This window comes from Myripristis murdjan, chromosome 22 (assembly GCF_902150065.1).
Source record: "Myripristis murdjan chromosome 22, fMyrMur1.1, whole genome shotgun sequence".
In the NCBI taxonomy this organism is placed as follows: domain Eukaryota; kingdom Metazoa; phylum Chordata; class Actinopteri; order Holocentriformes; family Holocentridae; genus Myripristis; species Myripristis murdjan.
Window position 1 is genome coordinate 17,671,482 of NC_044001.1, and position 14,968 is coordinate 17,686,449.

General features: G+C 42.6%; 3 protein-coding genes across 4 annotated transcripts in view; all 3 read right to left on the reverse strand.

The window, feature by feature from the left end:
- The window catches only part of c22h14orf180 (chromosome 22 C14orf180 homolog), a 150,470-nt gene extending 144,851 nt beyond the window's left edge, over window positions 1–5,619 (reverse strand). Inside the window, exons 1-2 of the mRNA XM_030044663.1 lie at window positions 5,508–5,619; window positions 5,244–5,291 (exon numbers count right to left, since the gene is read on the reverse strand). The gene's annotated coding sequence lies outside the window, so the exon portion shown is untranslated. The remainder of the gene's footprint in view (window positions 1–5,243; window positions 5,292–5,507) is intronic.
- LOC115354312 (inositol-tetrakisphosphate 1-kinase-like) overlaps window positions 1–14,968 on the reverse strand; it is a 578,973-nt gene that overhangs the window by 337,344 nt on the left and 226,661 nt on the right. The gene's annotated exons all lie outside the window — the stretch shown is intronic.
- Window positions 6,166–14,968, reverse strand: part of kif26ab (kinesin family member 26Ab) — a 71,095-nt gene continuing 62,292 nt past the window's right edge. For both annotated transcript variants that reach the window (XM_030044627.1, XM_030044629.1), the window contains 5 exons: window positions 10,849–14,140; window positions 9,977–10,170; window positions 8,989–9,012; window positions 8,384–8,534; window positions 6,166–8,257 (listed from right to left, as the gene is read on the reverse strand). In XM_030044627.1, the coding sequence (XP_029900487.1) occupies window positions 8,076–8,257; window positions 8,384–8,534; window positions 8,989–9,012; window positions 9,977–10,170; window positions 10,849–14,140 (3,843 nt within the window). In that variant the 3' untranslated portion in view covers window positions 6,166–8,075. The remainder of the gene's footprint in view (window positions 8,258–8,383; window positions 8,535–8,988; window positions 9,013–9,976; window positions 10,171–10,848; window positions 14,141–14,968) is intronic.

Below are 14,968 nucleotides of genomic sequence, written 5' to 3' on the forward strand. Positions count from 1 at the left end.
CACTTCATCTTCATTTACTGCATCACAGAAAACAGTGCTGGTCATTAAAAACAAAATAATACATATAATTTGAGAGATCTGCATTCATGTGTGAACTGAAATTAAGTTCAGATGGTCTGTGTATGCAACAGGGTTTACCAAGCATGCTACATCATCTTGTGGCATATAAATGCTTGATCACAAGCCCTTTCTGGAAAGTCAGAATTTTAAGTTCCATCTAATACAAGGCTATTTCAAATTATGCTGTGAAATAGCTTCTGTTTAATTCCACCAAATACATGTACACCACAGCTTTTGGTCAATTTGTTATATACACTACCCTATCTTTTGAAAACTGCAACTCACAAAACAACATAACTGTAACCAACCTTCAATGCCAAAGTGTGCAAAACAGACATGTTTTCTTTGAGATACTGTTGTGGAAGGTTTTCTCACACCTTAAGGTTGTTTATGTGCAGAAAAGCCATTTTTCACCGAGCGAGACAGCAGAATGACCCACAGAATGAAGATACTGAGAAACCAATCACAGCCCTGAAAAATCCAAAGTCCCTCCAAAATACAGCACAGAAAAAGGAGGTTATCCTGGTGAAAAGACAGAGTGGAGCCAAACACAGACAATTCTGCTATCCAATGAGCCCAGGAAATCCAATTCATCTTATCAGCAGCAATAACAGAGACCTGAAACCACATTAGCCCTTGCTTCTCATGAGTTAGAGGTTACCCAAGAAAAATCAGCAGGGCAATGCTCTTGCAATTTAAAAATGTATTGAACCAGCCAAGAAAAGGGACAGGATGTATGGTAAATGACTTGCCAATCACAGTGAATTGAAAGTGAAATCATTCTAGCAGAAAAAAGATGCTTTACAATCAAGCGCAAAACGTGACCTGCAATCTGCTGATGGCAGTATTTCTCACACAACCTGTCATGATGCTTCCCCTGGGCAGATATCCTTCTCTAACTATATGCTATCAAACTATAATAAGTATCCGGGCTCCATTTAAAATGGTTATTCAAGGTCTGCTTGTAATGATGTTCAAACAGGAATACTGTCCAGCTGTTGATGAAAAAAATCAATCCAAATGAACGTGCACCTTGTATGAAATCTCATCCAGGGATAAAACTGCAGTGAGTGGGATACACCACATGCTTCACGCGTAACACCTGGTAGCTAATGTACAGGTATGAGCAATTCCATCTAACCTTTAACACACCAACAGTCAACATCTTCTGTCCAGCCAACCAGTAAAACATGTGACACGCTGATGTATAGTTTGCTAGTTTAACCCCTAATCCTTACACCAGAGGTACCAGAACAAACAGGGCACGGCCCCTTTGCAGCGAGCCTTTTGCCTGTGTCCTTGGGCTACATTTTGGCTCACCGTGGGAGGATAAAGCAAGCCACCCTGTAGCTCTGGTTCTGCTGTCCACCAGATGGTTGCTGCTGGGAGCCAGCTAAGAGCCTGCCTGGTGGTCACTGAAACTTAAGTGTAGAGGGGGCTGCTGGTTATGAAAAGATGTCTTCAGACAGACTAATTAAAAAGATATTTTTCATCACGCCAGCCCATCTGTTAGAGTACAACCTGATGGAATGGCTCGCTAGTCAGTTTAACTGTATAATTAACAACCATATCTCAGTGAGCACTTCTTGTCCAGTGAAATTATTTAGGTTCTTCTGTGGCAATGTATTAAAAAAAAAAAAAAAAAAAAAAATTTACATTCACTGATCTCCTGGGTGCAATCTGCAGATTTAAAAGGGCTGGCACCTTTAATAAAGCAAAGCCTGCTCAACCTGCTCAAGAGAGCGATGTCATTAAACTGACTGAAGTGCAGTGCAGCCAATCCAACAACGACTGTAATCAAGCCTAACGCCGTCTATTTTTCCTCAATTGTGTAGAACCGTTTTTTAAAATCATGAATATTCATTACACATTAACCCATCGCATCAGTATTCTACAAGCATTTAAAAGCAGTGCCTCTAAACAAAGCTTTCATGTAAATCAGTGGTTATCTACAAGCAATCTGGACCAAGGTACCACAGGACCGCAGATAAAACAAGGTCAGTGCATGTGCTAGAGACAATAGTTCTACTCATCATCAGTTGACAAGGTCAGTGCGTCATGTGGTGGCCGAGCATGATAAACTCCTGACTGTAACATGGACTATTAGTATTTTATGAGTCAACATAGCCAATTCTGCTTAAGTTCTGTGCAACGGCAGGGAAAAAAATGTAATAGTAAGAATAAAGCAAGTGGAATACATAATGCCGTCATCTTGACCATCAAAAAAAAAATTGAAATAAAAAGAAGAAATCCACAATATTATTCTGAATATTATGACCTTCCGCCATAATATTCAGACTGAATAATAAACAGGATGACGCTGCCCTTGCCTCTGGCTAGCTCACTGTCAGAGAGCATCACAGAAAAGCTGCATCACCTCGACGCAAACTACCTTGCCAGCTCGCAGGTCAACGCGCAGTGGGCCATCTGAACTCCTGACCCGTATCCTGCTCCTCATTATCAGTCCAAACCAAAAGGTTGGATGAGGGCGGCGGGAGCTCAGGGTTGGTAATACAAGTGTGTACGTGCGTGTGTGATGCCACAAGATGATTCATGTCATAATTTGTACCAATATGGCTTTACATTATCACCATCATCTATATCAATACAATTTGTAATGTCAGTGCTCACTGGTTGGCTTGCAGCACTTGGCCCTGCTGCTTGCTAAATTACATACAGTAAAGAGAGTTAAATGCTCGGTGATAGATCATTTCAGTTGTCTCTAAAAGGGCAATTTATTCACAAAATGGATTGCTGTGGTTTAATTTAGTACCTGGAGTATTATCTCAACTCAGTGGTGGGGTGTTAGACTTGTATGGCCACCCATCCAGAATTTAAAGCACCTACAGGGGAAATCCTATGGGTCTATATGTCTTAAAGCTTTCTCTCTTGGTGCAAACTCCCCACTAATGCAATCTGTTTTGGAGGAGGAGATGTCAATAGTTACGACCCCCCGGAAACAGGGCCAAGCAGACAGAGAGACAGGATTTGAGCCTTACATCTCACATAGCCTCTGATAATTTAAGGAGTTTTTCTCTGCACCAGCTTGTTTTAATTACTGAGAATAAGTGGCAGCATTTGGTCAGGTTTATGGCTCTTCTGGAAAGAGCAAGCCTGGTTTAGACAGACCAATCTGTGGGACTGCAGAGCTGTAAATCCAGAAATGAGCAACTACTACCACTCAGAATGCCAAGGGCAGATTGAGGTAGGCTATCGCTGAAAGGGGATCCATAAATCCCATTTTCCTTTTATATATCTTTATGTCCATAATCAACATTCAGTCTGACCAAAGTAGACGAGGCTGTCTAAAACAACAACCCTAAAAAAACACAACCCTCCCAATAAACTGCAGTTCCTCAATTATTCCAGAGATATGGGGTAGGCTCCACCAGAGTGTAAATTGTTTGACTATAAAATATAAGCTTCCTGAGGCAATAATGGAGTTGCAAAGAAGAAGTCAAAATCACAAAATGTTGTGACCTACTTTGCCGACTTGTAACAGGAGAGAAAGGGTCAGAGAGTTCAATTCAAATAAAGTGATCTAATGAAACGATAATGGAGTGAAACAAGTGAGACATTAAGAGAGCGAATGATATCAAATGCACTGGGAATTAGACTGGATTGGGATTTCTTTTGGAAGAAACCACGGATGACATGATGGGGTAAATTGGAATAGCATGACAAGAGAATGAACTTTGCAGCTGACAGCGCCTGCTAATAGAGCCGAGGGGCCAATATGACACCAAGGAGAGTTGTAAGGCAGGGTCAGTGGTGGGTTGGGATGAACTTAAGAGAGGAACTCCTGACTTTTTGTTGAACTCATTTCTATTCTCATGCAGCTCCCGACTCCCTGCTAATAGGATGAGAGCCCTAAGGCAAACAGAGCTGGGGAAGACTGGGCAGACTGGGCTCAGCGTGTACCCAGCAGCCATCAGAAGTCAGTCCTGGCCAAGTGCCTCCATTCAGACCCTCGGCTCCAAAACAGCAACGAGGTACAGTCAACACTGCCAGGGCTCTTGAGTGACTTGTCATAAGGCTTTTACTGTCAAACAAACCACAGCAGGCTTACAAGCTTAGAATACTAATTCCTGTAAAATTCCTGAGAGAGTGTCATTGTCCAACATTTCATTAGACAGAAACAACTTAAGTGGCACATCTGAGTCAGGTTCTGTGTAAAAACAAGGTGTGGGTGTGAGAGAAATCTCCTCTGCAGAGTGAGCTTTGAGTGAGATGGTCTTTAATGGTGTCAAAGTGTGCCCAAATCTGGTGCAGCCAAGAGCCAAATCTGCCCATAAATTTGATTAGAAACACAGTGACCAGCTGCTCGTGCCAGTCAGCCAAATCAACCTCCTATGCTTTTGATCAAATTAGAATTAACAGGGAGGAGACAAGATGTTATTGCACAGCATGGTTCGATTTCTAGTTCTACATCTCTGCTCATCCACGGTATACTGGCTCGACAGGACTGCCTGCATCACACTGAGCAAAAAACCCTTGTGATATGCCGCGTGATTAATCATGCTGGTCCTGCACCTTTGCTGATTATTCCATTTCCTGTACAGTACATCACATTCAAAATGTTGTCAGTATGCTAATTTTGTTTACAGATTACTGGAGACAACTCCTCTCAGTGGGACCATGTCATATTTGACCCGCTGATGTTTTCATTTGCCAGCGCTGTTGAAACAGGCTAAAAAGACAGTCGATAATCATCCTGCACATTTTCTAAAATCTGGAAATTTCAGAATCACATTAATCAAGTTCTCGGCCAAAGCTCACCGCCTGTGAGTAAAGGCAAAGCCGGCTTGTCAGAGGTGAGTGAGACAGAGTTGGCTAAAGACGATTTTTTATTCATTTATTTTAGAAGCTGTGCAGAATGACCCTGAGCAGTTTGATTTTAAAATGTATCCTCCAACAACTTTTAAATAATGAATGATATTTACCGCATGCCTATTTACAGTATCACCCAGACCTTTTTCTACCTGGCTCAATCTCAAACTGAAAAAGCAAGGGAGGAAATTACTTTTTTCACTGGAAAAAAAAAAAACTCAGCTTTCCACATTTCTAATCATAACTCTCACCCAGCTGGTCCTAATTGTATTAAGTATGAGTGTAGCTGGCAAACTGGAAAGCAGAATGTTCAGCTCTTTCCTTAAACCATCCCAGAAAGTTTATACGCTCACCTGTGCAGAAAGCAGGAGCCTCCTCGGTCTGTGGATCCCCTCGTTCTACTGACAGAAGATACGGAACATAAATTGTTAAATAAACAAGTAAATAAATAAATAAATAAATAAATAATACATACATACATGCACACATACATAACACAACTCTCAGATAGACTAAATATCATCACCATTAACGATTGAGTAATATGAAATATAACATGATATATAACCAATATGAAATAAAATGTTGATTTTTGGTGCTAGCTATATTCTCCTCACCTGAGTAAATTACACACCGCTGCTGCTCTCTGCTATTCCTATTCACAGTGCGGGGAAAAGTGGAAAGACACTCTTTGTATTCTGGGTAATAAGGTAAGTATCCCCAAGCTGTGAAAAACCGTCAAAAACCTGTCCAAATGTTGAACCTGGATTGGGTGAAATTACCGGAATAAAATTAGCTACGTTCCCTGTTTGATTGCTCGCTGGCAAGCTAACGTCACGTGACTGCTGACGTGACTAATTTAACCCCAAAGCTATATTTCTCCTGCTCTAATTTATAAACTGATCTTACTGGTTTGGGGACTTTGGACGCTTTTTACTTACTTTCCTCTATTTTATTTACTGTAATTGGGCTTTAGCATGAGTTGGCAGTGAGGCCAGGTAAGACAATACTGTTATCAAAAAGGTGGTAGTAGATTTAAAACAACAGGTGCAGTCATCTGATTGTGTTGTGATACCAGCTATTACCATATCAGCTTGATGCAGTAATTTGACATTAAGTTACAGGCTCCATCCTGGTTGTCTAGCCCACTGCATACAGCTGCATCCCGATCAGTGTGGAAAATGTGGTGTGGTGAAATAAATAACTAATAAATAAATGAAAATCAACTCTGAATCATCAGTAAGAAGAAACAGTTTATTCACAGGTACTGTAAAACACAAGCTGCCATATCATACATTTTATACACAGGATTTGAAAATCCTATACAAAACCAAGGATATTCGAAAATATGAGTTTTGATATGAAATATGACCTTACATATAATAATTTCTTGGAAAAAGGTCTTGGTTTGGTAATAGTTTTTAATTCATGAGCCTAACCCCACATTAGTGAAAACTGAGGTTATTATAAAAAATTAGAATGGTAAAAATGGAGTAGAAATCATCCTTAAAAATGATTAAAAAAATCTCATGCAGCATCTTCAGAGAGGGCCTGAGAGAGTATATCTTTGTAAAAGAAAGAAAACAAATTTGTCCGTTATAGAAATCAAACACACCAAAATACAGCAATGTCAGTTTGCTAATTAATAACCATTTCACTGATCACCTTTGTTCTCACTGTTTTCAGCCATTTGTCATAACAAGCACATTCTGGCAGCCACAAAGAGCTGGTATCGCGATTGATTTTGATAAACAATGTCACAATCATTTGTTCTTATTCACTGCATCATTTCACAGGAAACTCGTCTGACAATTCCATAGTCCTCGATTGAGATACTGAGCCAAATTTGTTAGCCTGCCTTTCCGTGTGAAGAGAAGAGTCGAAACAAAAGAGGCAAGTGTGCTTAGACCAGAGCATGGTGGGGCAGTGACACTGTGTACTGCTGCCCTGCATTCTGTATTGAGGTTCTTCCAGTATACTGAAATGCATAGAACCGAGGCTTGGCTTTGCTTGAAAGAGTACACTATAAGTGGCCAGTGGACTTTCATCTGTGCCTCTTTGTTGTTTACACTGTATATGTTGCACCCAATCCAAGCCGATTTGAAGAGAAAATGGGCTCACTAATGTGCACCACAAAGACTACAACTTCTCATCATGATAGCCGCATAGTGGAGGAAACGTCAGATCTCTCACAGTGGGGTTACTTGAGGTCCCCCAGCCACATGGTGAGGCACAAGAAAGACTGGCTAAATCGTGAATAAGCACTAACTAGCCATCACAGTGGCCTCTGATTGATATGTTTTGGCGTGTTCCCTCATTTTCAGTTAGATAAACATGGCCAACCACAGCTTGAATAAGCTCTTAGTCCTCCCCGACATAACTGCTGCTCTATCTTAGTGCATCCACTGAGACCCATTTTGATCAAGGCAACTGGAGGGAGAAAACATTCACTCAACCCTGCTAGCTTTCACAGGCCAGCTGGCAGTGGATGAGTGATAACAGCAAATGTAGTCCTTGATGAGATAACATAGACCAGTTTGAAAAGCTATAAAACTACAGAACCAGAGAGTTAACATAAGGCGCAAGAGGCTGGATGAACATGGATGAAACGTTGACTGAGGTTTGGAATATGAGAAAAGGCAAAGTCTGGGAGCGCAATAACATTAGCTTATTGCTTTTGCTTTTTTTCCTCTTTATTTCTTTTTTTTTTTTTAACTACAAAGGATATTTATACACACCACATAATCATATAAATACACTATACAATGCAATATAAAATATTTTTTCTTAAAAGGAATATGTTCAGGGTTTGCTTAGGTATGCTTGTTAAGATACCTGCACCATACGAAAAATAATGACTCAAAACAAGACGAGTAAAAAAGGCACTTCCAGGTGTTGTTCAAAGACTCTTGAGTAAGTGATGGCCGCTGTCTTGCCATGCAGGCAACAGCATTTGTACACATGTTTCGTTTCTCTCCCATTACAACATGCCCTGGACAACGAGGCACTGCAGATTAAGTGGTTAAGATTTCCTCTGTTTTCATGCAAGGACCCACTCTCATCTCATCTTTTGTCTTTTGTTTCTTGTCCTCCCATTCCAGTCACATCTATAAACTGGCTGCTACATTTCATCATCTTTTGTCTTCTTCACTTCCTCAGTTCACCATCTCTACCTTCTTTTGTCCTCAGACTTCGACTTCACGCAGTCCCTCCTGCGTGCCAGACGATGACATGCTGATGTCAAAGCAGGTCACCATCATGACACGGGACTTGCATAGGTTGACACAGAACTCCAGCTCTTCAGTAACTTGTTCCAAAGCCTCCAGGTACTCTGGAGACTCTTTATCCAAATCCTGGTCCACCTCAACTGTTGAACATGGGAACATGAAGGTTAAGTTAGATGGTGTGTCACAAAAAGGCTTTTAAATTTCGGATGAACATAAAAACTATGTTTCCCGGGCACTGCTCCTATGTTAAGAGAGCATCCACTTACACTCTCCTATCCACTTGCTAGGATCCATCATCAGCCGGACCTTGGTCTCCTCCAGCTCCTCCCACAACGCTTCATGCTTTGCTCTCAGTTCTTTCACTTGCTGTTGCCTTCTCTCCAGCATCTTCAGCTTACTGTTAAAATACAGCAGGCCCTGACAGAAAAAGAGAGATTAGTGAATATTATGAATGGTTTAGAGAAAACTGAGAGCCCTAAGACTAAAACTAGACATTTTAGTAATTTCAGGTAAAAACTAAAGTTGAAGAAGCTTAGTGGTGTGGCCATAATAAGAATGAAATACGGAGAGAATTCTAGTAATGAGTGAGCCAAGACCAACTAAAATACATCAATGCATCAAATGCATTTCAACACAGTTTCCTACAACTTACACCATATTCATGAAAGACATACTATCAGAACAATCCACATAATCATTAATCAAACATTTTTATAACAAAGAAATTGTGAAGTGTTGAAGTTAAAGGAACTCTGCAAAATCAATAAAAGAGAAACAAAAACAACAAAAAAATCAAATGCTGTTCCATTCTATTCTACTCTAATGCTATGCTATTTTATGTTGTATATTAATAATTCAGAATTAAGCTCACCTTTTCTACATCCTGGAATGGTTGCTGAAGACAAGAAAAAGATGAAACAAGTTAACATATTGCACAGCTGTTGAGTAGTTAATACTCAACCACAGAGAAAATTATATGAATAATTAACATGGGTATATACAGTTTCAAAGGAATATATATGAACACTAAAGTACTCTTTGTGAATATACACAAATGGAAATGTTATGATGCATGTTTCTCAAGATTCTAATGCTAGGGTTAGAAATAGTGTGTGGGGGGGTGTTCATCACTTGTCAATCAGACAGTGATGGCTTGCAAAGAGACACTGAAGATCACCTTTTGCTAATTGAAAGTAAATCAACCTACCATCTAGCTGATTTAATATCTTCTCTTAACAAATCCCTGTCTGGCTGAATCTAACTTGTGGGAGCGGTTAATGACCCACAGAAGAGGAGTCAGCCATAAAGAGCGATCAGGCAGCTAGTGATGAGCGCTGGCAATGAGGCTGATGGGAGCTGGTTTTGGGGCGTGCTTGCTTTCAGTGCACATTCCTTGACCAATCTCCCCTATCCCTCTCTCTCTCCCCCTCACCACCATCACCAATAAGTCCCAGTCATCTGTCATATCTAAACCAATTAACCCGAGACAGTAATTGCCTCCTGATCTCTCCACATTCCTGAGGAGCTCTGGCATCATACCAAGCTCTGGGAATCTGGTCACAGCCACTTTAACTCCAGGATTTGCCACCGGGCAGAGTGAAGGTCAAACGTCTGAGACACATTATTCCTGTCCTGTTCTTTAAAAAGAAACTGGGAAGGAGTAAGCTAAGATCTTCCCACAATGCAAGTCAATGTGGTGCATTTTTAGCATGTATGGGATCAGTGTTGCAAATGTAAAATATTGCTGAGGCTTGGTAGTGCTAAGAAGAAAATCTTGAACCAGACCTTTACAGGATCTAAAATAAGTTCAACCAGATGAACCATCATGTAGAACAAGTCAAGAGTGACCATCTGCTCACCTCTGTAGTTTCCTCCTGTCGCCGCCTCTGGAGTCGTTCCACATCATCAATCTCATACACCTTAATCTCAAAGGGCTCTTTCAGCGGTCCAGACATAGGGGGCAAGTCCACCCACTGGCCTGCTGTGCCCACCTTTTTCCCCAGGGAAGACGTGTCTGGCATGGGTGCCGGGATGAGCCGTCTTCTCTGGAAACCTGCACAGCCAGACAGGCACCAGTTACATTGGGGGACATACAATGGTAATATTTCCTGGGCTCTTTGAGTAAATATGTATGAGTTTCACTCTGAGATGTAAAGTGATGCTAGGCTTTACGTGGGCCTCCCGTGTTGTGTTGATTGCATATTTATAAGGATTTCACAACTCCGTATTCCGTATATCCATTCCACAGCACATATGAATTCAAAAGCTGGGTTTAACACACATGAATTCAAGAGGTTACATACACAAGGCCACAGAAATCTGAAACAGGTCACTACTGCTCATGTTCAGTTCATCATGTTTGATCATCACACAGTTTAAAGTCCCCTTGTTTGAAACATTCATTATCATTCTCCTATATATTTATGAATAATGTATCCTGCTGATTTAGTAGACACAGAAAATCCAGTGGAATACAAATACACAAAAGTAATAACAATGGACTCAAACTGTAAAGTTCGCACATATGAATTTCCTAGGAGAGACCTGCAAAGCAATTTTTATATTTTGTTTAAATGATACGTGATAGAATGATACAAGATCTGCAGATCTTGTTTCAGATACAAAACCCATTGCTTCTTTACTAGCATGACAATTTCTTAGTCTTAATGCACGTAATGTATACCTGCATTACTATATGCAGAAAAAATGACGAAACTGATTTGTTTCTCACCATTTGATCTCTTCTTGGGAGACTTGGAGCTCCTCATTCTGCCTGAAGATGACATGCCACTCTCACTCATGGAGTCATGGGCAGAGGAAGCACTGCCTGTGGCTTCACTGTCACGGATCATGCTCTCATATCCGCTGCTGCCACCGCTGTGGTAGAAAAGAGCTGTGCGGCCCATGGCTGGGGGCAGCTCCCCACTCAGCACACTACTGTTGTCACTGCCATGGCCACTGCTGTAGCGCTGAGGCCGCCTGGGTGCTGTAATCTTGCTGTACGGAGAGGGCAGCATGGCTATGGGGGATTTGTCATCGCTCACATTCACCCCACTGTCATTACCGCTGTCTGAATCTCCAGAAACTCTCAAATGTTTGCCTGATGTGTTGCCTGATGCCAGCTCGCTCACACGGCTGTTGGCAGCCCTCATGGCCTGTTTGGTGCCCATGATAGTTCCTCTCCCAGGTTTGCTGCTGACAGCAGTTGTGGTGCGAGGGGCTGATGTTCTTCCTGATGGAGGGAGGTTGGCACTGGTATTTCTGGTTGCTGGAGCTGCTAAAGACTTGGTGGAAGAGCTTAGGCCTTTAGAGCTGTTGGCTGACAGTGTGCGAGCCTTATTTCCATTGACTCCTCCTAATGTCCTGGTGTTTACATTAGCTTTTATCTGACCAGGTTTGCCAATACCTGCTGGGCCTCCACATGGGGATGGTGGGGAGGTAGCAATAGGAGAGCTGGATGAGTTGGGAATGCCAAATCTCGGAATAGACCTGCTGGACTTGCTACTGCTGCTCCCCAAACTGGCCCCACTGTTCTCCCTACTAAGAGCAGGTCTGGAACCTGATAAGGACAAGCTATCAGACCTTTCCAGGGACATCTGACTGCCATAGTGCTGCCCAGCCTCACATCTAGGTCCTCTTGCCTTTAGGCTGGAGGTAACTTTGGCTGAGGTGAGGTCAGACTTGAGGCTGGAGGTTTTGAAACTGGAATCTACTCTGTGTCGTACCTCTAGCTCATCCTCTGATACAACTGCCCTTGCTCCAGAGGCCCTCCCTGCCTCCCCATATGCTGACTTTAAGGCACTTTGGGGCAGCAGGGATCTGTTCTTATGGTCAAGACTGGACTTTCGCACCGGAGGAGGCGGTGGCGAGGTGCCACCAGATTTCGGGATATTGCTCGCTTTCTGCGAGTTAGTCTTGCTGTTTTTTCCCAATGAGGAGAATTTAAGACCAATGGTGGATGCAGTAATATCCTGGGTTCCCTTGGACTCTGTGGATGCATGGATGACGGGCACAGTTCCCAGGGTGGTGGCACCTCTTCTCAGTTGAGGCATTTTGCTGGGGGGATCGGCTCTCTTACTGGCTGATTTCTCACAGCCATCGACCACCCTGTAATTTGAGGTAGACCCCTGCACCTTGGATGGGCGAGGTATACTGTTGCTGTTGATGGACGTTTTGCGGGAAGGGATGCCACTTGGGGTATTTTTCAGGAGCTTGCTGGTGCTATTGGTGTCCGTGTTTGAGAACTGAGGTTCTGAGTGGTTGTCCATGCGCTGCCACAAATCCCCTTGCTTAGTCTCCTGCCTTGGTGGCTCTTTACTACTACTGCTGTTGCTGCTACTGTGGGAGATGGATGAGGTAGGTTTACTTTTCCTGGGAAGACTAGAGTGGACCATAGAGGGGCCGTGTGGAGGTTGGGAGGAGCTAAGAGAGTGAGCTTTAGTCATTTTAGATGTGAATCTGAGTGACCCTTTGGCTGATTCTGGAGATGGGGGGCACTTAGTCAAGGATAGTTTGCTTGAAGTGGCACTATCACTGTCTAGTTCAGAAAAACTAAAGCCACTGTCATTTAAGGAGTTCTTGGCATCTCTAGGGGAAGGTTCACAATGGAACATGCCCAGCGAATCTAAGTTAATTATGCCCTCTGGGCCTATGTGTTTGGCCTGTGGGAAGAAGACATCTGCAGAATGAGCCCCTTCACTCTCTAAGGTGCAGACACTGACCTCACTAAGCCAAGAGCTGATAGATGAACCCCTGCTGCCTGCACACACCATTGCTTCCTCCTGGAGGGGAGTGACCACCTCAATGTTCACCTCTGATCCTCCTACAGCTGACGTGTAGGCATCAAATTCATCGTTGATGCTGCTGATAATGCTGACAGGCCGGGAGCCAGAGGCCAGAGCCTGAAGGGAGCAGTCACTGTTAAAGCTGATAATGCTCGATGGTCGACCTTTATCTACAATGCTGCCTATAGACAGCTCTTCCACCACAGTGAACACCAGCTCATCCTCTCCATTCAGCTCCACAGGTTGCTGCAAGGTGACAGTGGCTCTGAGGATGTCCCGGTCCATACACCTCTCCCTCAAGGTGGAGCGAACCTGGCATACCTCCACTGGAGCCCTGAGCATAGGGGAAGAGAGAGGATCCCCCCTTTTCACAGCTTGATGGCTCATTCCAACAGGGGGCATTCTGGTGCTAGATCTCTCCTCATTGTCTCCATTTGTCTTGCAAGAGTCTCTCTGCTGTGGAGGAGGGGCTGGCTTAGGCAGGGGCTTCTTGTTGAAGTAGACCTTTTCTCTCACTACAGGTTCAGAGATAGGTGCTGCAGTGGTTGCCTGTTTGTTTGCACTAGCCCAATTCTCTGACACCAAAACCTTCTCACCATCGGCACTGGTTCTGCAAGCACTGTCTGATGGTGTTCTTTCTGCAGGTATGCATTGCCTCTTAGCATTGTCCAGCTTAGATTTTGTATGAGGGTTGCACAATGGCTGAGAGGTGACAGACTTAGGAGATGGCTTGGGTGAGATGCTCTCCTGGGAGGAGGAATTGTTTGCTACAGTCTTTGGTGGAGCAGGGACTTGGCCCTCCTTGGATTTGTCCATCTTGGGGCTAGCCTGGCTTCCCTTGCCCTCTCCGACAAAAGCAGTGGGTTCTTCACTGCCATCTATGCACTCCAGCCTCTCCTGCAGTTCTGCAAATGTGTTGCATTTGAAGAACTGGTCTCTGTCCAGAGGGCCCTCTTTTGCAGACTTCTTCTTGTTGAGAGAGGGGATGATTGGAACAAAAGCAGGAGGACCTTCATTGTCACTAAGCTCTCTGTCTGAGATCGCAGCTCCTCCAGGGCCAACGTAAATGACAGTGTCACAAGATTGCTCGCTACTGGAGGAATATTCTGGGTCACTGAGCAGAGAGGGCAGATCTGGGTCAAGGGCTACTGTCCGAGGATGGAATGGTCTGAGGTGGGGTGGCCGACGGATCCTTCCCTCTTCACAAGAACTCTCCCCTCCAGATGAACTGGAAGCATACTGCAAACCAGAGTGTGGAAAGAAAAGATAAATTACTCTTTGGTATTTAAAACATTGCCCATTAAGTGATCATGGTAATATGATTCTATCTGAAACAAAATATTTAGCATATCATTTTTCAAAACAATTTTAACTGAATTCATTTACAGCCATCTATATTTTTAATGAATTCATGGTGCAATCAATTGTGCAGCAAATATTAATTCCTATGAAATTACCAGTCAATAAATATCTAAAGGTTAAAAGTGCACATCAATAGCCACACAGAAATTAATGTCAATAATATGAATTGCTGTATGTGGTCTGCATTATAATCACGGTTGGATCCAATACTAAATAAATACATGCTGTCATTCCACCTAATTATCTGGAGCATATATTTCCCTAATCCAAGGGAGTGAATTACACACATCCTTAGGCAGCAATATTGATTACATGATTATGTTTGGAGGAGCTCAGAAAAACTAGCTCTGAATTATTGCACTAATAACCTTTCATTTACAGAAGCATTCATACATTAATTTATTTAATGTCTCCAAAATTATGGGAGGGGGAAATTTTTCAAGACTTCAGCAATGCCGTGTAACATGATGAATATAATGGAAGTTGCACATGCATATTAACAATGTAACTGCTAATAGCCACACTTAAATATAAGATTAAATAGCAATTACTTACTGCATTCAGCATTTGCATACAATTGAGATGAGTTATTCCACTGAGCACAGTTATTAAACTTAGAATTATCATCGGCTAAATGCCTATGTTGTTACTGTGAAAAGCTTTATCAATCCTGCCATTATTTCATTGTGATTTATCAGTTGTACA